The following is a 25043-nucleotide window of genomic DNA, read 5'->3' as shown; positions in this document are numbered from 1 at the left end:
GCTTCATGAAAGGAAAATCAATAAATAAATAAATAAACAAAGTAATTATCTAAACACTAATTATTTTATGTGAAAGAAAACTATATATTTTGTACATTTGTTATTTTTAATGTAGAAATGTTACAAGTTTAATGTATATTTTGTGGCTCAGACCCATTGACTGTAAAAACTTCTTATACAGTCAATGCTCAGACCTGAAATCCCACATGTTACGGGTGACTATCTGCCCCCTTGTGGACATATTTGTTACTACGTTATTGTTACTGCGTATTTGTTACTATTATTGTTTCAACTTTAATGAAGAACGAAAATGTCCGTACTGGAAAATATTTTCTTATTATTCATAAAAAGCTTTTTTATCCCAAGGTTAACAATTTATTGGAGTTTTTAAATTAAAAATATGATGAGTTTAATTTGTTTTGATTTACATTTATTGAAGTTCAGCGATTTTTTTGTTAAATAATTAAATAGAAAAGAAAAAAACAGCAAAAAATGTTTTAACATCCTATGCGTCAAACCGTGGAAATAAACTGTTTTTTAATTTTTTTTTATGTAATTCAAATGTACACATTTTTCCTCAAGCCTCAAAGCCAATGAAAGTTTAACTTAATTTGCTGCCCTCTTGTGGATATATTTATAACTACAGATATTGCTATTTCGCATTTATTAAAAAGAAATACCGACATTCTTGGATCGAATATTTTTTATTATCTGATATAAAAAAAATCTTCAGTAATTGTTATTTTAAATATAAAAAATGTACGAGTATTTTTGACTCTGACCTGAAATACCAAAAGTTAAAGATGACTATCTGTCACCTTGGGGACATATTTGTAATTATGTAATTTATTATTTCACATTTAATAATTGATAGAACATTTTCAGGATTGATGTACTTTTCATTTTTTTGTATTTAGATTAAAAATGAAGTTTCGTGTGTTTTTAATTTAGATACCAAATCATTAAAAATGTTACCAGTGAAATATTTATTTTGTTCAAACCTCTACTCTGACAGAAATTCTAGGTGACTTACTGCCCTCTTGTGGACATTTTTGTAACTACGCATAATGTTTGTCTGATATAATAATAAGCGCATGAACTTCAAGATCGCCTTCTATATTATTTTTTATATATTTAAATAAAATACTGTTTTTGTTAGATTGTTAGAAAATAAATCTTGTATCTAACAATGTAACAAGTCTAATATATATTTTGCTCAGATCTGAAATGCTGCAGAAGTTACAGGTGACCTGCTGCCCTCTTGTGGACATATTTGTAACTTCACACAAACAGAGCTTTATATTTTGTAAGGACAAAACTGTTTATACATTTTTATTTCTAAAAATCAGTTTTGCATGAATGTCAATTATTTACTAGATTTTTTATTAAAATATCATCAAATATCATTTTCTTGTTTTACATTTTTTGAAGTTTGACATTTTTTTGTTAAATGAAAACACATAAAAGAAAAAAAGCATTTTTTTTCCATTTTTAATGTGTCAAAAGTTGAAATTAACTTAGTGCCCTCTTGTAGATATATTTGTAACTACAGATATTGTTGCTTCACATTTATAAAAAAGAAATACTGAAATTCGTGGATTGTATATTTTAAATGTTTAATATGAAAGTAAACTATGTTCTTTGGGTAATTTAAAATTTTTTATGTAAAAATTTACAGGTGTCATATATATTCTTGGCTCAAACCTGAAATCCTGCAAGTTACAGGTGATTATCTGCCCCCTCGTGGTCATTTTTGTAACTACACAAAAGGTTGTTTTCATATTTATAAATAGATACTAAAATTTCCGGTTTTCTGACTTTTTCATTTCATGCATTTAAATTAAAACTGGATTTTTGTGCAGTCCATTTCCGCATCGTTAGATAGTAAATCATTCAAAATGTTACCAGTGAAATATATATTTCTGCTCAGACCTGAAATCCCACAAGTTGCAGGTGACTATTTGCCCCCTTGTAGACATAGTGTTGTTTTAACATGATACTAAAATTTCAGGTTTGCTGTCTTTTTCGGTTTTTTTATTTAAACAAAAACTGAGGTTTTGGGTGCTTGTTAGATACCAAATCATTGAAAATGTTACCAGTGAAATCTAACAGAAGTTACAGGGTGCTGCTGCCCTCTTGTGGACATATTTGTAGTTACACATAATGTTGCTTCACATTTAATAATAGGTGCAAAAATTTCAAGATTGCTGTCTTTTCTATTTTTTGTATTTGAGTTGAAACTGAATCTTTTTATGATTTTTAGATATCAAATCAATAAAAATGTTAACAGTGAAATATTAATTTGGTTCAGACCTAAACCCTTACAGGTTGCAGGTAACTTGCTGCCCTCTTGTGGGCATTAATGTAACTACACATGATGCTTTTCTGATCTATTAATAGACGCAGGAATTTCAAGATTGCATTCTTTCTTATTCTTTTTAAATAAATGCTTTGCGTGATTGTTAGAAATTAAATCTTGAATCTAAAAATGTTACAAGTCTAAAAAATTGTTCCTCAGACTTGAAATGCTGCAGAAGTTACAGGTGACTTGCTGCCCTCTTGTGGACATATTTGTAACTTCATACAAACAGTGATCCTATTTATTACAGTAAGGACTTAAATGTAAAAATGTCAAAACTTTTTTTTTTTTATTCATTTATAAAAATAATTTTTGTCTGGTTGTTAAATATTTATTAGATTTTTTTAAAATAAGAAATATCACAAGTGTAATTTTCTTGTTTTAAATTTATTGAATTTCTATGTTTTTTTGTTAAATAAAAAAATATAAAAGAAAAAAACTTTCAAAAGAAATAATTTTTTAATGTGAAATCCCTTGCTGCCCTCTTGTGGAAACATTTGTAACTTCATATAATACTGTGTCATGTTTCATTTTGTATACCAATAATCTTTTCAACCGTTTAAACATTGAAATAAGAACAAACTTTTTTAAATAAGAATGAAATATTAGAACAATAACTTAAAAATATTACAAGCCCAGTGCATGTTTATAATTTTGCTCAAACCTGGAAGAAACATACAAAGAAAAAAATCAGGAGTGACAAGCTGTGTCCTTGTGGACATTTTTAACTTCAGATGAAAGAGTTTCCCAATTTATTATGAGTATAACTGTTTTTGGATGTGTACTATTTAAAAAAAAATTTTTTTCTTTTATCGCAGTGTCACAAAGATAGGTTTTATGGAATATACAATTACACAAGCCAAGATCAACACCCTAAAATATTTATTTTTTGCTTGATAGGCTTTATTCGTCAATTAAATATAATTGTTTTTATTGTGCTTCAGCCATTTGGGATGCTATATTTGAAGCTATATTACATTGTGATGGTAACAGAAAATATTATGTCTCACAAAATGACCTTATAAGGGCAAAAAATACTAAGAGAGCAAATGCAAGCAAAAACAATGGTTGTATTTTTTAATTTCCCATCACACCATAAAATCAGTTGTAGCTGAAGCTAACGTCTTGATCTACTAACATCAAAGGGGAAAATCTTCATCACAAAGTTCCAACCAGCTGCAAACATTTGACAGAGAATTAAGATTCAATTACATAAAGTTGCTGATTTTTGTAAACTTGTAAAAGAGACATTTATGGCATCCATTCAGAAACGGTTCCTTGAACCCTTAGAAAAGTGATTTCAGACACGCCTATCCCTTCAAGTGTCCCTACAATTGGAGGGGTAGTTAGAAGCAAGGGTGTAGGGAAAAACAATTCCGATTCAACATGTTTCCTAATAGATCTGGAGAACGAGAACAGAGAGAAACTGTGATATTGCATGAGGAAGTGTGAAGTGACAGAGAAGTATGTCAGAGCTGTGCAAGACATGTATAAGGGGTGCCAGACAGTGGTGAGCTGTAGTGGTGACAGCGCTTCCTGTTTGCAATGGACAGGCTGACAGATGAGATTATAGACAAGAATCACCATTTATTGGTGTTTGTAAATGATATTGTGATTTGTAGCGAGAGCAGGGAACAGATAGAGGAGAAGCTAGAGAGGTGGAGGTTTGACCTGGAAAGGAGAGGAATGAAAGTTACCTGCAGCGACATGAAGAACATGTGTGAATAAGAGGGACCAAAGTGGAAGAGTTTATTTGTTTATTTGGAACCCCATTTGCTTCGATAAAGTGGTCTCTAGTCTTCCTGAGGTCCTTAAGCATAAAATGCACACATCTTACAAGTTTCATATAAACTTTAAAAGGACTTCACAAAATGTAGAATCATATTTACATTAAAAGCTAAAAATGTTAAAATAAGGTCAAAGCAAATTCATTTTTGTATCCACCATACTAATAATACAAACATTTCACACCAACAACATAAATTTCATACAATGCTTAAAGCATTGAAGACCAAGTTGTAATTTGTCTTTTACTTTTAGCCAACCCAAAGTAATGTGCATTTCATCCACATTGGTCCAATAAATTTTGGGCAGGTTGTAATTTTTTTTAAAGGCCCCTGTGTAGTACTGGACCAAATCACTCGACAATACTCCAGATGTGACAAGACCAGAGACTGTACAACTGTCCTCATGACTGAAGGTGGACAGTATTGTGCACACTTTCGAACCAAGGCAATACCTCTGCCCATCTTGGACACTACATGATTAATCTGATCTGTCCATGAGAGCTGATGATCCAGCTTGATGCCCGATAGCTTAGTTTTAGTCACGTGTTCAACCAAACTATTGTCAATACTCTAAGTCAGGTAACAGGGTGAATTCAACAAATATTTTGTACTTAAAACAATGCATTTGTTTTGGCTGTAATAAGAACCAGTTTATCCAACTTAACCCAATTAGTGACTGAATTAAGTTGATTCTTTAAGGTTGTATTAAGATCCTGGACAGTAGCAGATGCACTAAATAAAGTCGCTGTCATTCATGGAACCACAGATCTTCTGTCTATAATAGTGTTTCTTTTTACAAAAAAAATATATATATTTTGTAACTCTGTTCCTCAATATGCGATAGTCTGTTTGATCTTTTACACACTTAGATTTAGAAGCCACCTTTTTTGCATTGTCTCTCTGCTTCATGAGTGACAATAATTCCTCATCTAACCATGGAGAACTATTACTTTTTACTGTTCTTTTCTGAAATGGAGCATGTTTCTCAACAATCCTTCCTAAAATTGCCATTAAAATGTTCAAAGAAGCGTTTTATATCAATTTCCTGCAAAACTGTAGACCAATTTGAACGTTTGATATCATCAACAAACAGTTTGGGATTAAAATTTTTGTCTATAATTTCTCCTCCAGATTTAGGCATTTTTGTTTGCTTTGTAATGGCTATCAAATTATGATCAGAACATCCTAATCAATAGAAACTGCCTGGGAGCATAAATCAGGAACATTGGTGTAAATGTGATTGATACAGGTTGATTTAGATGAATTGTCCATAGCAATTCTAGTAGGTTGTGCCATGACCTGTTTAAAAATACAAGTATTAGCCATTGTAATGATCTGTTTAAACAAAAAACTTTTTTTGAAAACCAGTCTATATTAAAGTCTCCAAGAAGAAACAGCTCCCCACATTTATTAGAGACCATCTCCATTTTTTCACAGATTTTATATTCTGTATTGGAACTAGCTGGACTGTAACAGCATCCGACCAGTGTTGATTTACTAGATGAAAGATTTACTTGTAACCATATTACTTCAATATCGCTGCACATTAATTCTGGTTTTAGGGTTGCAATAATATTCTCCTTCACATAAAATGCTACTCCTCCACCATTTTGATTCCTATCTCTTCTGTGTAATCTGTACCCATCAACAGTTAGCAATGAGTTTTCAAAAGTGCCATCTTGGTGTGTTTCAGATAAGTCTAAAACATGAATATTCCCTGTTAAACATATTTGTGTAAATTTCATGAATATTGTTTCTCAAGCTATATATATTTAGCATATATTTAGAAGAATCCTGTATTTTCATCTCTACAGTCTGTTTAGCTACAAAAATATGATTGCATGTGTCAACAGCTGTATTTTATTATGAAAAATTGGTTATATACATCAGCTACTTTTGTTATTTGTTTATTGTTTTTTGCTTTTATTGTTTTTATTATTCTTTATTATTTTATTATATTATTATTATTCTTTTTTAATAACTCATATATTATCCATTCTTAAAACATCGGACTAGAATTTATTTTAAAATTGACCTTAGCTAGGGGTGATTCAGAAAGAAACATGTCAATGTTGTGATGCAGTGAATAAAAAGAAAACAATTTAACAAACTATGTTTGAAAAAACTAAACAAGTGTAGAGACCAGCCATGTTGTTGGGCCTACAGACAGTGGGACTGAGGAAAACGACAGGAAGCAGATCTGGAGGTAGCAGAGATGAAGATGCTGAGGTTCTCTTTGGGAGTGACCAGGATGGATAGGATCAGGAATGAATACATCAGAGGGACAACACATGTTAGAGATTTTGGAGATAAAGTCAGAGAGGCCAGACTGAGATGGTTTGGACATGTTCAGAGGAGAGACTGAATATATTGGTAGAAGGATGCTGAGTCTAGAGCTACCTAGCAAGAGAGATCTAAAGGAAGGCCAAAGAGGAAGTCTTTGGAGGAGGAGCAGTGAACAAAGATGTGAAGGTAGCTGGTATTAGAGGAGAGGAAGCAGAAGACAGGGTTACATGGAAGAAGCTGATTTGCTGTGGTGAAGAATTTCAGCTCTTTAAGGAAGTCAGAGAGCCTTCATGCACATAAAAGCAGAGACAAATTGGCTGAAACAGTTTTTCCTAACTGCACGAGCATGAAGACTTTCAGCTTTCCTGTAACCTCAGCTGTGCTCATGCTGCTGCTGGCAGTCGGCTGCACCAGCACCTACAAGCCTGTCATCCTTGTGCACGGGGTCTTAAGTGGACCATCATCTTTTAAAACCCTCACTGGTTTCATTAAAAAGGTAGGACTCTCTGTGAGGTGTTTCTAATGTGCTGGACAGTAAATTCTCTTCCAAGAGCTAAAACATCTTAAATGTGGATTTTGTCATTTAGCAGACATCTGTGTCTTTTGATTTATCATAATCATAATCATAATCACGTTTATTGGTGTAGTATTTCCCATTTGTACAATTAACACAATATACAATAAAAAAACAGACAACCAATAAAAAAAGGGAATAGGCAGAAGCGTATTAAGCTTATTATTTACACTTTTACATTTAAAATGAGGGATGTAGTTGTAAACTGTTTCTATTACTTAATGTTTTTTCACGGAAATTAGGTGAAGGTTGTGCTTTTTAAAACCTTTTTTTCATTGTTGTCGTTTTCATTTTCACTTTTTAGCAGCTGTTAAAAGAGCAGATATTCAAAGAAAAGTGAGAGGAAGATCTCCCAAACTGAAGACTCAACAACTGCACATGAGATGCTGCTTTTTACAGTTTATATTCATCCATGGCTGCAGCACAAGTTGTGTTTTCACCTTTTTCAGATGTTCTGTTAAAAATAGACACTAAATGCTGGACAGCAGGTTTCAAACTGTAAGAAAAGTACTCCACAGCTGTGACATCATTCATCTTTTTACGCACATCCAGGATGCAAGGCAGCAAGCTAAGCAAAGATCCCCAGACTTCCCTCCTCCAGCTACTCGAGGCGTATGGGAGGCGGTCCCAGGCCAGCCGAGAGACATAGTCTCTCCAGCGTGTCCTGGGTCTTTCCCGAGGCCTCTGATTGTTTTGATCTCAAACTGGTGACAAACTGGCCTTGCCTAGTTCATCCAATAGTTGAATTTCAGATCCAAGAACAACAGTGCGGTTTCTGTCCTGGTCGTGGAACAGTGGACCAGCTACACACCCTCTTCAGGGTACTGTAGGGTTCCTTGGAGTTGGGCTTGGAGAAGGCTTTGGTTTGCATAGCCGGCAGTAGGTAAGACCTGTTCCCAGTGCATGTTGGACTTCAGTAAGGTTGCCCTTTATCACATGCAGGTTCTATTCATAGTTTTTATGGACAGAATTTCTAGGCGCAGCCAGGGGCTGGAGGATATCTGGGTTGGGAACCACAGGATCTCATCTCTGCTCTTTGCAGATGATGTTGTTCTGTTGGCTTCATCGAGCCAGGACATCTAACATGCATTGGAGAAGTTGGCAGCTGAGAGTGAATCAGTTGGGATGAGGGTCAGCACCATAAGTCTGAGGCCTTGGTCTCGACCGGAGAAAGGTAGTTTGCAATCTGTCAGTGGGTGGAGTGATCCTTTAACACTGACAGGCTACATGGTGAAAACCTAAGCCACACCTCTGCCGCTCTATATGGCTCCACAAGCCCCGCCCCCTTTTTGGCATTTTTCAAATATGGACTGAGGATGGAATAGGCCTCCAACTGCACTATTTAATTACTCTTTAGAAATACCTAAATCAAAACAAACAGCCCCCCATATTGCTATTTTGCCATTTATTTGCCCTGTTTATTATTAAAAAAAGTTGAATCTACCTTAATTGAATGCACACAATTGTCCAGCGGCACAGTAACATTTTGAGATCGAATAGAAGTAACCTTAATTAAAGAAGAGAAAATAATGAAAATTTGCCATTTTCTCTGATTTTTTTTCGATTCCTTATAAACTGTATTAAACACCCACATTCTGTATAAGCATGTATTAAGTAATGGTTAAACGTTTCTCTTCTTTTGTGTTAAATATGTTCAGGTTAGTGTGACCTGAGACAGATTGGCGACCCATCCAGGGTGTACTTTGTCTTTGCCCGACAATGGGCTTCAACAAGTTTTTCACCCCAATGGATGGTTCAGAAAATAAGTGTTGAGTTTAAGGAATAAGAATTTAAACAAAAAATCAAAATCAAAATTCAGCCTCAGTGTGTAGGTCTAAAGGATTTTTAGAACAGGCGTCATATTGAAGTGAAACTTTAAAAAAACATAGTTTTGTCGTGGATAAAAAAACTGAATTTAGTTACTCTGAAGCCACACTTTGTACTCCAACATCCTGATCAGCTGTGTTTGTTGAATGTATGTCACGGAGGTACAATTTCATATCTTCTCATGTGTAAAGATTTATCACTTTTATGCTCCCTGAAACCCTGCAGGCGCATCCAGGTACCGAGGTGACAGCGATTGATCTGTTCAATAATGAAAATAGCACCAAGTCCATGTGGGAGCAGATCGACGGCTTTGCAAAGGTCACCCAAGAAATCATGGAGAAGTCTCCAGAGGGAGTTCATCTTCTGTGCTACTCTCAAGGTTTACCAAAACTCAAACACAATTTAATCAGAGAATCAGAAAATACAAGAGGAAGCTTCACAGTGACTCATAGTTACAGTTTCCTCACCTGATATCATGTCGAGCCACGAGGGCCTCTTTTCAGGTCTGTGTGAGCTGTGCCGCACACACGCAAAAACTTTGCTTTTTACAAATGGCCTGTTTCACTGTTCTCACCACTGCCTCCACATCATCCGATGAAGGTTCAGAATTCAGAGAAAACAAAACTTAAACCTCCACATCATCTGTAATGATACAAAGAAAACTTTTGAACATGAAATGAATGCATCAGTGAGGTTAAAAGTGAGACAGATACTAACATTTTGTCCTTGTCAAATATATGAAGTATAAAATGTGTCTTTGATTTTTTTTCATGATTCTATCAGATTTCAATCACAGAACCTTTTTTGGTTCTCTTCACAGCTGCAGTAGTACTCCAATTGAAGCATTTTCCTTAGCTCAATAGTCTCAATCGCAGCTTCAAATCCCTTTCTGACTAAAGATCTGTCATACCTAATCAGTTTCAAAATGAGTCACCATAGATTGGATTTAGATCAGTTAAATGGAAGCAACGAAGACATTTTGCATGTTCAGTTTCAGCTCTCAATGACTCAAGTTCCTTATCAAGATTTGTTATCTGGAAAACTGGGCACGAACGAACAGCGTTTCTTCACAGTCTGTTCCTCTGGTGAACTTAACTTTACATGTATAACGACCAAACAGATGGAAGATGATGTTGTCCAGAGTGAGATAAATATTAAGTCAGAGACAGAAAAAATGAGAACAATGTCTTTGCAGAGAGACTTTTCCAAAGTACACAACAGTGCAAAGAATACAGATTTTAGCATTTTATGATCACTGACATGGATCAGAGTTGAAGTTGTGTAGTCTGGGATTTTTCCTGCACAGTGCAAAGACAAAAATGGTTTGATGTTTAAAACACAAAGGTCTTTGGCTGACGGAGATAGAGAAGAAATCTGAAAGTACAGTTTCTCAGTGTCCTTGGCAAAGCTAAAGTTTTTCAATTCTAATAATTTGGAGCCTATTAGGTCTTAAACTGGGTGAGTAAAACCTTAAACCAACAATATGTCGGTGGAGAGCAGCAGAATCATGCACAAAGTTTCTGCTCATCTTTCTGTTTGTTCTGCATTCATCCTAGAGCAGAGAATCCTAGTTTTATTCAAGAAAATGCAGGGACAACCTTCTAGTTTGAACTAAAAGATATTTCATCTGCTGTATTCACAATCAAAAGAGACTCTTAGGCAGTCTGTTTTTATTCCATCTGTTGTAGGTTATCAGTAAAAGTGGAATTCTTCTTCTTTGTCTTTAATCACCTTGTATGTGTTCTTTCCTTGATTGTGAAGGGGGTCTAATTTGCAGAGGAGTTCTTTCCAAGCTCCCAAACCACAATGTGCAGAACTTCATTGCGCTGTCATCACCGCTAGCTGGACAATATGGAGGTCAGAAAAAACTTGATGCGCTAGTTGTGTGTTACTGATGGAAACTGGTAAAGCTTTAAAATGAAAAGTGTGCTCTAACTCCACAGTGCCCGATTACCTGAGGAACACTTTTTTTCTTGGAATAAAATCTGTGTACGTTTGGTGCTACGGACTGCTAAAGTACTTTTCTGTTTGCAACTACTGGAATGGTAAGATCAAAATTCCCAATGAGTGTTTTTGTTGATTGGTTGCTGAAGAACAGACTCTGCAACATGTGTTTTTTGTCTGCAGATCCTCATCATCACAAAGAATACTTGGAATACAACAAATTCCTTCCACTGCTGAATGGTGAAAAAACGCACAGTGAAATGGCAGGTAGTGGGTTTATGTTGCCTCCTTCTTGCTTGGCAGATCTGAAAGCAAAAAAAGTTTCTGAATCACTTTTGCAGAGTGGAAGAAAAACTTCTTGCGCATCAAGAAGCTAGTGCTGATTGGAGGACCGGATGATGATGTCATCACCCCGTGGCAGTCCAGGTAAACATACACTTATTTAACTTTCACATGATATATTGGTCTTTATGTTCTATGATGTTCAAGCAAATAGATTGTGTTCCCTGTTTTGGGGACTTTATAGAATAACATCAATGTTTATGTAATGTGAGTGTATTCAGACTGGACACATTTGGTTTGCTTTAAGAGAACCAGAGCTCATTTCCCCCAATAGGATGGAACACATTTTTGGTCAAGCCGACTCTGGTCTGGGACCAAGAACAGCTCTCTGACTCATTTTTAGAGGTGGTCTTGATTCATTACCAATCAGACTGAACTCCTGGTTGCTCTGGGTTTTCTCAGTCTGACTAGGCTCCATGTTCTGAGCAGAACAACTGGACCAAAGTGGGCACCATAAGATGTAAACAAAGAGTTGCGGATCAACGTGGACCAACGATACCTCATTAAAATTTGGTCGGATGAATGCAGGCTGATTAAAAACAACTTTTTATAGGATAAGCCTTGTTTTTCACACTGTTTTCCAGACAGTCCATCTGTCATATCAGCGTACCTTCATTCTTCTTCTTTGTAACCGTGTTGCAGAATGCATTTCGCCGTACCAAAGTAGCAGTAAGAATTGTCAAACCTCATGTTGGGGAAGTAGTAAATATTGATCAGTATGAAATGTTTTTGTGGTGTGAAATGTTTTTGTTTGTGAATCAATCCCGACAACAATTTCGGGCACAAAGCAGAAAAGCCCGTAGGGGAACTCCTGGATGCTCACGTTGTGGGTGTGGTCAACTTTGTAACTCACAGGCTGTTTTTCAATATTTGATTTAGTGATTTGTGATCTATTTTGTTATGTAAGGGAATTGAATTTGACTTAATTAACTTTTTATTGAATTTAATACGCTTCCACAAAGATAAAAACTAGTGATAAACAATAAAATAATTACTGTAAAGTTTTGAGTTTTTTTTTCCAAAAAAGTCATAGACAAATCTGCGTACAAAAGTCAGAAATAAATGATTGAACCATCTCTGGGATGGATGTTTGTGGTGATGCTGAAAGTAGACACTTTACAGTCATGGTTGTGAGTTTGAGCCTCCCGTCAAAGATGATAAACTATGTCTCACCTGCCAAGATGGCTAGTGACATGGTTTTTTACTTGACAAATTGAAGTTTTACCCGCATTTAGTGGGTTTTAATTTAGAGCCCTGTTAATAACTGTTTATTTTTCAAAAGAAGTCTAAGTGATTTTGATTTCTTGGAGCCAGCAGGTACTTCTTATTTGGGACGTGATGGAGGGGCACTCAGTCCAGTTACGTACAGTCAGTGGTTCAAAAGAGGTTTATACAGTTTCCTCCTAGTTTAAATATTTGTCTCTTCTCTTTTTCTGCAGCCACTTTGGATTCTACAACAACAAGGAATCCATTATTGAAATGAAGAAACAGAACGTAGGTGGTTCCAAAAGGATTTAAACACACATTCAGTAATCATGGTAGCTATCAGTTATTGTGGTGTATTACAACAGGAAGACATGGTAAAAAATAGTCACTTAATCAATCCTTAAATGATGACAGTTTGCATAAATTCTCAGAGCAGATCATCACTTAAGATAAAAACCTAATTTTCTTTTTTTTTTTTTTTTTGCCTCAGTTTTACAAGAAGAACCCGTTTGGTCTGAAGACTCTGGACACTCGCGGCGACTTAATCGTGTGCACTCAGTCTGGGGTCAAACATGTTGAGTGGCACTCCAACCTGAGTGTGTTTGAGAAATGCATTCAGAAATGGCTTGACTGAAGATGAGACGAGCCTGATTCAGCTGAGGATCAGTGCTGTCTCAAAAGAACTCTGCATGCGCTTTAGAGAGAATCTGCAACGCTTTCAGGTTCTAGTTGGCAACTGTTAGCGGCATCTAGTGTTGAAAAGTAGGACTACAACCAACTGAACACCAATATTCAAAGCCAAAATGAAATTCCTAGAAGCACTGGTGTTTCCATCTGTCAGTTTATTTCTCCTCCAATGTGTTCATGTGATCATGATTCATCATTTTAGGACAAACAGTTTAATCTTTAAAATAATCACAATAATCACAATCGAGTTTTGTTAACATCCTTCAAAAAGTTTGTTTTTATGAAAATGTGCACAAAATAAGCGATTAAATCAAAGATTTTCTAAGAAAATGGAAAAGGAATACAGCTTCAACATGGAAAAAATCAATTTATTTTCAGTTTGAGTAGTTTAAACACTTCACATGGATGTACTCAGTTTTTCTGCTTTTTATTGCTTCCTTCTCTAATAAACGTTTTCCTTGTGGCAGATACACAGTGATGATTTATTTCTAACATATAAATGTTCTTTTTTTTATTAGGTTTATTGAAGACCAAAATTGGTGATAAAACATTTGAATTTTTCTGACTAATTAGATTTCAACTTCATTGGTACACATGTTGAAGACATTAACCCTAAAAAAACCTATTTCCAAGAAGAATGTTAAATAACATTATTATGTTTAGAGGAATCAAAACCTTTCTTTTTTTATTAATTATTTAAATTTATCTCTAACGCATTTTCCTGTTTGTAAACTCAAACACCACAAGGTTAAATCACTTTAAAATAAATAAAGAAAATATTCATCTAAAATTTCACAGAAGATTTCTGACAATTTATTCTAACTCGTGTTTTTCAGTGAGTATGTTTTAGTGTAGTGTGAGTATATTAAAGGTGAAATTAAAGGATCAAGGATCGTCTGCAACATCGGACCACGTTTGCCCATTAAGGAAGATGTTACCTCCCAGAATCTAGACAAGGGTTGGGAAAACTTTTTGACTTGTTTGCCACAAAGAGTTCTATAATTTAACAGTAGGGTCCGAAATAGGAGCAGATGTGTGGAGCATTTTGATAATCCACCTCATAAGATAAAGAAATAACATGGAATCTGGACAAAAACATGCTTTAATATTTATATCTATTTAAAAAAAGTACATTTAGGAATTGAAACAAGTTTTTTATTGTTTTACTGAACCAGTGGTTTGATCAGGGAAGACTACAAACTTAGAGAAAATCATTGAAATGACTGTCTGACTTGAAAGACACAAATGAAAATCATAAAACAGTTAAATCTTCCAACACCACATGAATGCAAAATAACTACCTGCATCTAAACAAGATCCAGATCTAGATGCTTTAGTTGTTGTGCTGTTTATAATTGAAATGGCATACAAATTATAAAAAGACTTATCAAGTGTAAAAAAAAAAAAGAAGAAATTAAACCAAAGCTATGGGAAACTGCATTTGGAGAGGTTATATGGTTGGAATGATGGACTAATATTCCTGCACAAAGTAGTAAAAGGCAGAATAAACCCAGACAGAAAAAAAATATTTCAGATGAAATAGTAAATGTTAAATGAACAAGAAGAAAAGTTTAACAGCTGTGAGAAGCTTTGGAATTATTGGAAGGCTAATTGGAATTTCAATTATAAGTAAATTTGCAAATATGTTTTAGTGTTTGTATTTTTTTAGTTAAGCTGGTGGCATAAAAACAGAAAATAATCACAACATAAATGTCACATTTGTGAATGATTATCCTTATTTCTTTCTCCAGGTTTTGTCTGAAAACTCCATGAAAAACTTTACTAGACTTGTGCTGCCACCTGGTGGACACTACTTGAGTTAGAAATGTTTTTGGACCTCCATCATCACAAATGTACATTTTCATATTTATACAAGGTATTTTGTTTTAGCAATAAAATAATAATAAATGTCTATGTCTTTTAAGATTTCTCATTATACATGTTTGTGTGAAATTCACTTGCCAGTTAAATTTCTCATTTGATAACAGAAAGTTAAAGTTTAAAAATTATATATTTTTATCCTAAGTGAAGTTTGTTGTATTTATAATGAAAGCATGTCATAATCTTTACATTTAAACAAATTTCTGAACTAAGGTTAGATATTCTCCTGCCCTTTTATCAATTAAAGCAATCAAAATCATTTCTAAACAAGCCACAAATTTGCCTGGCTGTTAAAAAAAAAAAAGAACCAAAACTCATTTAGAACAGAACATTTTCTGAATTCACCTAAAACACTGACAACACTGACAACATGAGAGTCAATTCTGTTCAGTTCAGCTGCTCATCTATGCCGACTGTTCGTCCTTCACACATGATTGGATTAAACATCACAGAGGGTCAATCAGTCTTATTGATCTTCTCTGACTTGGTGGCAATCGAGTTTTTAAGTTTGAGCAGGACTCACAATACAAAAATAAATTAAATTAAAAGTTTCAAATAAAAAGTAGCCTATATTTGATTTCCAATTTTCAATTGATCCTAAAACTGATCCTAAAAGTCCATTCATCGATCCATCACCGGCACTGGCTATGCGTTTGGTCTGTATTCATTGACAATGTTGTATGAGCTGTGCGATTATAGAGGAAGAGTTTTGAACGGGTCAATAGTCCATCCCATTTTTAATCATAAAAAAACATGTGTAAGCAGTAGCAACAAAAACAGTTTGTAAACTAAATATATATTATAAACATATTTAACTTTAAGTTAATATATTAGCTTGCTAACTATATACTTAATTAGCAAGCATTTCTGAGTTTAAGAATAATTCAGAAATGCAGTTTTAACTTTAAGTAATTTATATGGGTCCTCAATTATGAGAAAGATGCTACAAGAACATTTTAAAAACACAAAAAAGACAATTTCATTGGAGTGTATCCCACACAGATTTTCAGTCTCCCGTCATACAATTCCTGCATGTACTAAAGGTGAGAATAGTTTCTTGTGGCTCTAAATGAGGATTCATTTATAGAGTGATGTAGAGACAAACAGAATGGAAAATGTGTATTAGCAAGAGTTCCTGCTGGGGGTTGCGAAAGTTTAAGACTTTAATTCCAAGAGGGGAGGTGATAGCTGTGGCAGTTTGACTGTCACGTGCGCCTGTCTGTTCTGTGAGGGACTCCCTTATTTTGAAAGGGTGCATTCCAAAGAAAGCTGCAATAACAAAAGGGTTAACTCTTTTTATGGAGGCCTGCATTGCACTGGTGAATTTGTGGCATGTTTAGAAATGTCTTTGATTGCTTTCGTTAGCAAAAAAGCAGCTGGAAATCTAACATTAGATCAGAAGTGCACATGCATTTAAAAGGATTGGCATGATTTTATTTAAAATACAACAAACCTTATTTAGAGAGAACAAAGATATAATTTGTAAACTTTGTACTTTTTGTAATGAAATGAGAATTGTAAGTGAATATCACTCAAAAAATGTGTTAAAATCATTTTAAACGATGTATAAACTGATGTATTTATTGCTAAAACAAAATACTTTGTATAAATATTAAAATTTTGTGATAATGGAGGTTAAAAAAAATATTTCTAATTCCAGTAATATCCATCAGGTAGCAGCACTTTTTCAGGAGGTCTTCAAACAACTACATCAGAAAAATCCTTCTAACCTGGAGAGGTAAGTTTTAGTAAAGATAAACATTCCTGGGATCTACTATCTCTATGTGAAAAAAATGTTTTCCTTTTTTTTCATAAGTCGCCACCACAACTGCAGAGTCTCAAAAGAAAATGTACAAACAGAAAAAAATATGTGCTTATTGACTTAAAATTTAAATTCCACAAAGATTTCTAAAATTCCAAAGCTTTTCACAAATTAGTTAAGAATCAACTTTTCTTTTTGTTCATTAAATTTTTATCACTTCACATAAAGTTGTTTTTCTGTTTTGTTTAAAGAGAGAAATGCTTAGCCAAAAATGATCCATCATGATCACAGGAACAAATTGGAGGAAACATAAACTGGCAGATGGAAACACACTTATGGTTCCCAGTACTTCAAGAAGTTTCATTTTAAATATTGGTGTTCAGTTGGTTGTAGTCCTACAATTGACCTCTAGATGCGGCTAAAATGTATTAACTAGAACCTGAAGGCTAAACCTATGCCAAAAATGTAGAATCCAAAGTGACTGCAGAGAAGAAAAAGAAACAGACATTTAAAACTCTCTTTTGAGCTGTTGACTGTGTATGTAGGTAGGTAACTGGACTGAGTGCCTCCACACCTTCTATAAAGTAAGCGTTATTACTGAATCATAACATTTGTCGGAATAGCCATTTCTGCTCGGATTTCTTTTTCTTAACATCCTATTTTTTTTAATTATTATTTTTCATTGCAACAAGTTATTCAAGTTCAGTTACAACACTTTTTTTGTACAAAATATTAATTTATTGAAGATAACTTATTTTATTTTATTCTATACAACCACCAAAACAGGTAAACCAAGCTATTTGGTTGAACATCATAGAACATAAAGACATATGATGTCATCATCTGGTCCTCCAATCAGAACTAGCTTCTTGATGCACGAAACAGTTTTCTTCCATGCTGCAAAAGTGATTCAGATACTTTTTTTTGCCTTAAAATCATGCAAGAAGGAGGAAACCAAACTCACTACCTGCCATTCTTCTGTGTGGTTTTTCACTGTTCAGCAGCAGATGGAAGTTGTTGTACTTGGTGCATGATATAGCTGTTCTACAGTGACATCTGCTATTCAGTGAAGATCCTTCATTGGCTGCTTAATTTGAAACTCATGTTCAGCTCTGCTTAGTCACCGCTGCAGGTACGAACACATTGTAAAAAACAACCATCACACTTTCTGAGAAAAAAAAACATAGAATGACAAAGCAAACGGGAAGACTTAAGACAAAAAAGTGCAACATCATGGAGAACTTACAGTGTGAGCGGGAACACAATGAAATGACTCTAAAGTCCTTCACAGCATTGACGGCATCTTGCAAGATAAAATAAATTACTAATCAAATGTGAAACTTGTGTTGAAGTTAAAGTTTGTACATTCTCTTTTGTCTGAAACTATTTACAAGCTGTTTATTTATTCTGTGTTTTAGTTTTATCATGTTGTTGTTGGTTTAAGGTTTTACTCAGTATAGGGACCAAATTAGTTGAATAAGTTTAGCTTTGCAAAGGACACAGAGAAACTGTTCCTTCCGACTTCTGCATTTTTACCATCAACCGGCTATTGGTTTGTACAGTAACAGATAATGAGAAGGTTTAAGCTTTTTTTCCTCTGAATTCTAAACCTTCATCAGATGATGCACACAAGCAAAAGCTAAGCTGCTTTATCTTGTGTGCAGCCCTTCAAGGACAGCTTTTATTATTCATTAGACTGAACATCCATTTTCTGAACACACTACATTCCTTTCGTGGTCACAATGTTGCTGGAGCCTTGTCAGGCAAAGGCGGGGCACACCCTGGGCAGGTTGTCAGTCTGTCGCAGGGCACACTAACCTGAACTTATTTAACACGAAAGATGAGAAAAGTTCAACTGTTACTTAAAACATGTTCATACAGAATGTGGGTGTTTAATACAGTTTATGGTGAATTGAAATAAAATCTAGGAAATCGACAAATGTCCATTCTTTTCTCTTTCAATTAGGGTTTCTTCTGTTCATTTAAAAAAAATCTTTTTGTGCTGGTGGACAATCAGGTGCAGGAGTACACAGATTTCAAATTTGTACCACACATGTCACAGCTATGGAGTACTTATCTTGCAGTTTGAAACCTGCTGTACAGCATTTAGTGTCTATTTTTGAACTGAACATATGAAAAAGGTGAAAACACACACACAACTCGTGATGCAAGCATGGAGGAATATAAACTGTAAAAAGCAGCATCTCATGTGCAGTTGTTGAGTCTTCAGTTTGGGAGATCTTCCTCTCACTTTTCTTTGAACATCTGCTGTTTTAACAGCTGCTTGAAAGTGAAAATTAAAATGACAAGAATGGAAAACCTCAGCATCTTCCTGTCTTTTCCTCACCGTCTCTAGGCCCAAAAACATGGCTGGTCTCTACAGTTTTCTACACTTATCCTTTTATTTGAGCTGAAACTCTTCTATCACACCTGAAACTTTCCTCCACCAATTCCTGCTTGCACTCGCCTCTACGCTTCTTTTCCACACTCTCCATATCTCTGTACTGTTGAGCCTAGATACTTAGAATCCTCCTCCTCCTATATCTCCCTGTAACCTCACTCTTCCACTTGGGTCCCTCTCATTCACACACATGGACTCTGTCTTACTGCAGCTAACTCTCGATCCTCTCCTTACCAGGACCGATCTCAACCTCTCATCTCCTCCTCCACTTGTTCCTTGATCTTGTTACAAATCATTTTGTGCTATGATTCATCAGAAATGGTTTTGTGACTACAGTGCTTCAGCTTTATCAGGAACTCAATGAGCCTTCATGGACATAAAAACAGAGAGAAGTCAACAGAAGGTGTTTTTCCTAACTGCATGAGGATGAAGACATTCAGCTTTTCTGTAACCTCAGCTGTGATAATGCTGCTGCTGGCAGCTGGCTGCACCAGCGGCTACAAGCCCGTCATCCTTGTGCACGGGGTCTTTAGTGGACCTTCATCTTTTAAAAATCTCTCTAGGTTCATTAAGAAGGTAAGAGAATAAATCCTCATTCAAGAGCTAAAACATCTTAAAGATGGATTTACTTACTTATCAGGCGTCTGTGTGTCATAAAACTGTGTGTCTATTACTATTTTAACATTTTTTTTCCATTGTTGTCATTTTAATTTTAATTTTTAAGCAGTTGTTAAAACAACAGATGTTCAAAGAAAAGTGAGATGAAGATCTCCTAAACGGAAGACTCAACAAATTCACATGAGGGGCTGCTTTTTATAGTTTACATTCCTCCATACCTGCACCACAAGTTATCTTTTCATCTTTTTTCATATTTTCAGTTCAGAAATAGACACTAAATGCTGTACAGCAGGTTTCAAACTGCAAAATAGCACTCCACAGCTGTGACATGTGTGGTACAAATTTCAAATCAAATTTAAGTGAAACTTAAAAAAAAAACTAGTTTTGATTCGGTTAAGAAAAGCTGAAATAAGATACTCTGAAGCCACACTTTGTGCTGCAACATCCTGATCATCTGTGTCTGTTGAACTACTACTACTAGATACAGTATATCTCTTCCCATGTGTAAAGATTTATTAATTGTATGCTCCCTATAACCCTGCAGGCGCATCCAGGTACCGAGGTGACAGCGATTGATCTATTCAATAATGAAAAAAGCACCAAGTCCATGTGGAAGCAGATCGACGACTTTGCAAAGGTCATCCAAAAAATCATGGAGAAGTCTCCAGAGGGAGTTCATCTTCTGTGCTACTCTCAAGGTTTACCAAAACTCAAACACAATTTAATCTGAGAATCAGAAAATATCAGATGAAGCTTCATGGATGGCTCATAGTTACAGTTTCCTCACCTGATATCATGTCGAGCCACGAGGGACACTTTACAGCTCTGTGGGATAAGGAGAAAGTCCCATCTGAGCTGTGCTTGAATTGCCCCAAAGCAACTTAGCTTTGAGTGTGTGGACACAGCAGGCCTGTGGATCAACTAACAGACAACCTGTTTTGTTTTTTTTTTTACAAAAGGCCTGCTCTGTTTCAATGTCCTGACCACTTTGCCCGCATCATCTGATGAAGGTTCAGAATTCAGAGGAAACAAAGTTTAGCCTCCACATCATCTGTAATGATGCAAAGAAAACTTTTGAGCATGAAATGAATGCATCAGTGAGGTTAAAAGTCAGACAGATACTAACATTTTGTCTTTGTCAAATATATGAAGTATAAAATATATCTTTGATTTTTTTCATGATTCTATCAGATTTCAGTCACAGAACCTTTTTTGGTTTTCTTCACGGGTGCAGTAGTACTGCGATGGAAGCATTTCCCTTTTTAAGTCCCAATAGCAGCGCCAAATCCCTTTCTGACAAAAGATCTGTCATACCTAATGTAGCAGCCTTGGTCTCAAAGGAACAGAAGAGAGCTTCTGACGGGTGCAGTAGTTTTATTTCGTTTGGCACCGTGAAAACTACAGCAAAATGAGACAAATGAATAAGATATAATGAACAATCACTCATTTGCATACAAAATATAGAACATAAAATAATATAACGCACCTCGCTCCGCTTGCCAAGGGTGCTAACTGCAGGGTTTCCCTCTATGTTGCTCCCACCTGCTTTACTCTGGGAGGGGGAGGGGCCGACCGAACTAAATTGCACGTAAATGCAGCTGATATAATTCAATCTAACAGAAATAAAATGCACAATGTTTACATGTTTAAAGATCACAAGAAAACAGACATTGAAATTAAGCTGTGAAAACTAACTGAACTCACGTGAGAAGACGCTCTGGTTTCTAAAGAATCGCGCGTGTCAAGCTCCCGGAAACGAAACACAACTTCCGGTGTTTAGGTGTCAAGCTCCCGGAAACAAAACACAACTTCCGGTGTTTAACAGAAAATTACATAATTTCGGTCCTTTACACCTAATCAGATTCAAAATGAGTCACCATAAAATCTATTTAGATCAGTTAAATGGAAGGAATTAAGACATTTTACATGTTCGGATTTGTTATCTGGATAACTGGGTACCAACAGACACCGTTTCTATAAAGTCGGTTTTAAGAAAAAGTTTTCGAACAAGAGACAACAACAGTTCTTCTGGTAAACGTAACTATAAATGTATAAAAACCAAACAACTGGAAGATACTTTTGTCAAACGTGAGATAAACATTAAGTCATAGACACAAAAAAGTAAAAAAAAAAAAAATTCTTTCAGAGCACATGATGATCATCACCATCATGGATCAGAGTTGACGTCGTGTAGTTTGGGATTTTTCCTGCTTGGTGCAAAGATGATAACAGTTTGATGTTAAAACCACAAAGATATTTGATTGACGGAGATAAAGATGAAATCTGAAAGAACAGTTTCTCAGTCTCCTTGGCAAAGCTAAAGTTTTGGGACTCTAGTAATTTGGCACTCATTGGGTCTTAACCAGGCTGAGTAAAACCTTAAACCAACAATAACATTATAAAAAATAAATATTTAATTAATGTTATTGTACTGTATTCATTCCAGAACATTTGAATCAAAGTTTTATTCAAGAAAATGCAGGGGCAACCTTGTCGTTTGAAATTTAAAACAAAGTTTCCACAAACCTACATCTGCTGTATTTGAAATGAAAAGAGATTTCAAGGTACAAAACTTTTATTCCATCTGCAGTTGGTTATCACTCGAATCATTCTTCTTTGTCTCCAAGCGTTTTCATGTGTTCTTTCCTGTATTGTGAAGGGGGTCTAATTTGCAGAGGAGTTCTTTCTAAGCTCCCAAACCACAACGTGCACAACTTCATTGTGCTGTCATCACCACTAGCTGGACAGTTTGGAGGTCAGGAAACTTGATGGGCTAGTTGTGTGTTTGGTTGAAGCTAGTAAATCTTTAAAATGAAAAGTGTGCTCTAACTCCACAGTGCCTGAAATGTTACATGAGTTTATTCCTGTTTCTGGAAGAAAATTAGTGTACCTCATATGCTACAGACGAGTTGTGCAGAGGCACTTTTCTATTTGCAACTATTGGAATGGTAAGATCAGAATTCCTAATGAGAGTTTTTGTTTATTGGTTGCAGAAGAATAGAAACTACAACACATGTTTTGTCTGCAGATCCTCATCGCAGGGTAAAAGACCTGAAATTCAACAACTTCCTTCCACTGCTGAATGGTGAAAAAGCGCACGGAAAAATGGCAGGTAGTGGGTTTGGTTTCCTTCTTCTTGCTTGGCAGACCTCAGAGCAAAAATACTGTAAAAATCTTTTTTGCAGAGTGGAAGAAAAACTTCTTGCGCATTAAGAAGTTGGTGCTGATTGGAGGACCAGGTGATGATGTCATCACCCCGTGGCAGTCCAGGTATCCATGTCTTTGCTCATTTACCTCTCACTATATGAATGAATCTTTATGTTCCATGATGTTCAACCAAATAGCTTGTGTTATCCGTTTTGGGGACTTTAAAGAATAACATCAAAACAAGCATTTACTTAGTTAAATTAGATTAAAATTTTGTTAAAAATAGAGAAACTTAATAAAATCAAATTATCTAATCAGTTATTACACATTTGTGCATGATGCAGAAATATTTGGAATGATCAAAGTTAATGTTCAAAATATTGACTGTATATAGACAACTGGATTGAGTGAGGGTGACATCACCCATAGAAAATGCCTCACTTCTAGCTCTAGCTAAATTACACCAGATACTATAAATGAGGCATCTAATAAGTCAGTTTATAACTTGAATAACTTGCAAAAAGGAAAAAAAATATAATGAAAACAATTAGGATTAGCAAGATGTTAAGAGAAAGGTTTCAGAGCAAGAATGGCAATTCGACGAATATAAAGAATGAGTAATAACAGTTTTTTTTTTTTTTAAGTTTATGGGATTCTGGCTTCTTAGAGGAGCAGGTACTTCTTATTTGGAACACAAGGGAGGGACTCTCGGTCCAGTTCTTGATATACAGTCAATGGTTCAAGAGGTTTATACAGTTTACTCTTAGCTTTAAATTTTTGCTTCTTCTCCTTTTCTGCAGCCATTTTGGATTCTACAACAGCAATGAAGCCATCATTGAAATGAAGAAACAGAATGTAAGTGGTTGCAAAAGGATTTAACCACACGTTTAGTAATACTGGTCGCTAACAGTTATTGTGGTGTGCCACAACAGAAAGATATAAGATATTAAATGAGAAATGAGATATTAAATGATGACAGTTTCCATAAATTCCCCGAGCAGATCATCAATTAAGATAAAAATCTGATTTTCTTGTCTTTCTGCCTCAGTTTTACAGGAAAAACACGTTTGGTCTGAAGACACTGGACACTCGCGGCGACTTAATCGTGTGCACTCAGTCCGGGGTCAAACATATGGAGTGGCACTCCAACCAGAGTGTGTTTGAGAAATGCATTCAGAAATGGCTTGACTGAAGATGAGACAAGCCTGATTCAGCAGAGGGTCAGTGCTGTCTCAAATGAGCTCTGTGTGGATCAAAACAATGGACGGCTCAACCTCTCCCCTTTTGTGTTCCAAATGGGAAGTACCCCCTGGTTGCAAGAAGGCCAAAATCCCATAGACTTCTATTGAGAAATAGTTATTTTTCAGTCATTTTATATTTCAGAATAACCATTCTTGCCCTGATAGACTCCTCTTAACAAGTTCTTTCAAATCCTATTTTTTTAAATACATTTTCACTTAATTGCAAGTTATTCAAGTTACAAAACGACCAATCAGACGCCTCGGCAAAAGCATGTGACGCACGCTGGCCCCACTTCGAACGTTTAATTGGCCGATTCTCCGAAGCTCACTTTCAGTGGGGGAGATGTGGACTTCAAACAAGCTAGAAGAAGCTCACTCGAGATTGGTGACAGTAGTAGTTCCTCTAAAAACATGACTAATCTTTGTTTACTGGTTGTAATATGGCGGTAGAGGTATCAGTAAGTAACTGAGAAGACTACAAGGCTCTAAACTAAATTTTTGCACTAGTTGCACCAGTGCACCAAACTTTTTTTATTAGGTCCACCAGCGCAAAAGTTTGGTGCACCTACCTTCTCAACCACACTACATTTAACTCAATGCTTTTACATGGTTACTTTCCTTTTTAACTGTTGTCAATATTGGCATTAGAACTTACAAAGTGGTAAACATAAAACCATTTATTTAGAACACAAATTCTACAATAATGATAAATTACATTAAAAAGTTGATGTTTAAACACCCTCTCCAATGAAATTTGTGTTTTCTGTGTTTTTAACATGTTCTTGTATTTTTCTCATGACAGAGGAGATAAATAAAATAATTTAAGATTTAAATAGCTTTTCTGATTATTTTTTTAATTAAATAAAAATGAGCAGTTTGAAAAAGCTCAAATTTATGACAGCAGGTGAAATGCGTGGACCCAAGTCTCCCTGCCCCACTCCATTCTGATGCATCCATTTGCAGACAAATAGAACAATGTAT

The 25043-nt window shown here is 35.3% G+C and overlaps 2 protein-coding genes and 2 long non-coding RNA genes across 4 annotated transcripts in view; 2 read left to right on the top strand and 2 right to left on the bottom strand.

Annotated features, from left to right (window-relative positions):
• The first annotated feature begins 6782 nt into the window (after positions 1-6782).
• Positions 6783-13237, top strand: LOC112136510 (lysosomal thioesterase PPT2-A). Its single transcript, XM_024258236.2, has 8 exons — positions 6783-6928; positions 9059-9212; positions 10595-10690; positions 10777-10878; positions 10961-11044; positions 11119-11203; positions 12559-12613; positions 12816-13237. Exons 1-8 carry the CDS (start codon positions 6818-6820, stop codon positions 12957-12959), a joined length of 831 nt encoding a protein of 276 aa, XP_024114004.2. The 5' UTR covers positions 6783-6817; the 3' UTR covers positions 12960-13237.
• Positions 10870-25043, bottom strand: part of LOC118599778 — a 27097-nt gene continuing 12923 nt past the window's right edge. Inside the window, exon 4 of the long non-coding RNA XR_004949275.1 lies at positions 10870-11082. This is a non-coding gene — a long non-coding RNA (uncharacterized LOC118599778). The remainder of the gene's footprint in view (positions 11083-25043) is intronic.
• On the bottom strand, positions 21032-21531 carry LOC118599777. The gene is made up of 2 exons (XR_004949274.1): positions 21161-21531; positions 21032-21072 (listed from the first exon to the last, which is right to left on the bottom strand). It is a non-coding gene; the product is annotated as an uncharacterized LOC118599777 (long non-coding RNA).
• LOC112136511 (lysosomal thioesterase PPT2-A-like) lies at positions 22228-24836 on the top strand. Its single transcript, XM_036215744.1, has 4 exons — positions 22228-22429; positions 22512-22944; positions 23622-23676; positions 23870-24836. Exons 2-4 carry the CDS (start codon positions 22757-22759, stop codon positions 24011-24013), a joined length of 387 nt encoding a protein of 128 aa, XP_036071637.1. The 5' UTR covers positions 22228-22429; positions 22512-22756; the 3' UTR covers positions 24014-24836.

Source organism: Oryzias melastigma, linkage group LG16, assembly GCF_002922805.2.
Source record: "Oryzias melastigma strain HK-1 linkage group LG16, ASM292280v2, whole genome shotgun sequence".
Taxonomy (NCBI): Eukaryota; Metazoa; Chordata; class Actinopteri; order Beloniformes; family Adrianichthyidae; genus Oryzias; species Oryzias melastigma.
This window is presented reverse-complemented; position numbering and strand designations above follow the sequence as displayed.

Coding starts and splice junctions, on each gene's coding strand:
- LOC112136510 (XM_024258236.2), top strand. CDS start 6,818: ATGCTGCTGCTGGCAGTCGGCTGCACCAGCACCTACAAGCCTGTCATC. Junction 9,213..10,594: donor TCTTCTGTGCTACTCTCAAG/GTTTACCAAAAC, acceptor TTGATTGTGAAG/GGGGTCTAATTTGCAGAGGA. Junction 10,691..10,776: donor GCTAGCTGGACAATATGGAG/GTCAGAAAAAAC, acceptor CTAACTCCACAG/TGCCCGATTACCTGAGGAAC.
- LOC112136511 (XM_036215744.1), top strand. CDS start 22,757: ATGGTGAAAAAGCGCACGGAAAAATGGCAGGTAGTGGGTTTGGTTTCC. Junction 22,945..23,621: donor ATCACCCCGTGGCAGTCCAG/GTATCCATGTCT, acceptor CCTTTTCTGCAG/CCATTTTGGATTCTACAACA. Junction 23,677..23,869: donor TTGAAATGAAGAAACAGAAT/GTAAGTGGTTGC, acceptor TTTCTGCCTCAG/TTTTACAGGAAAAACACGTT.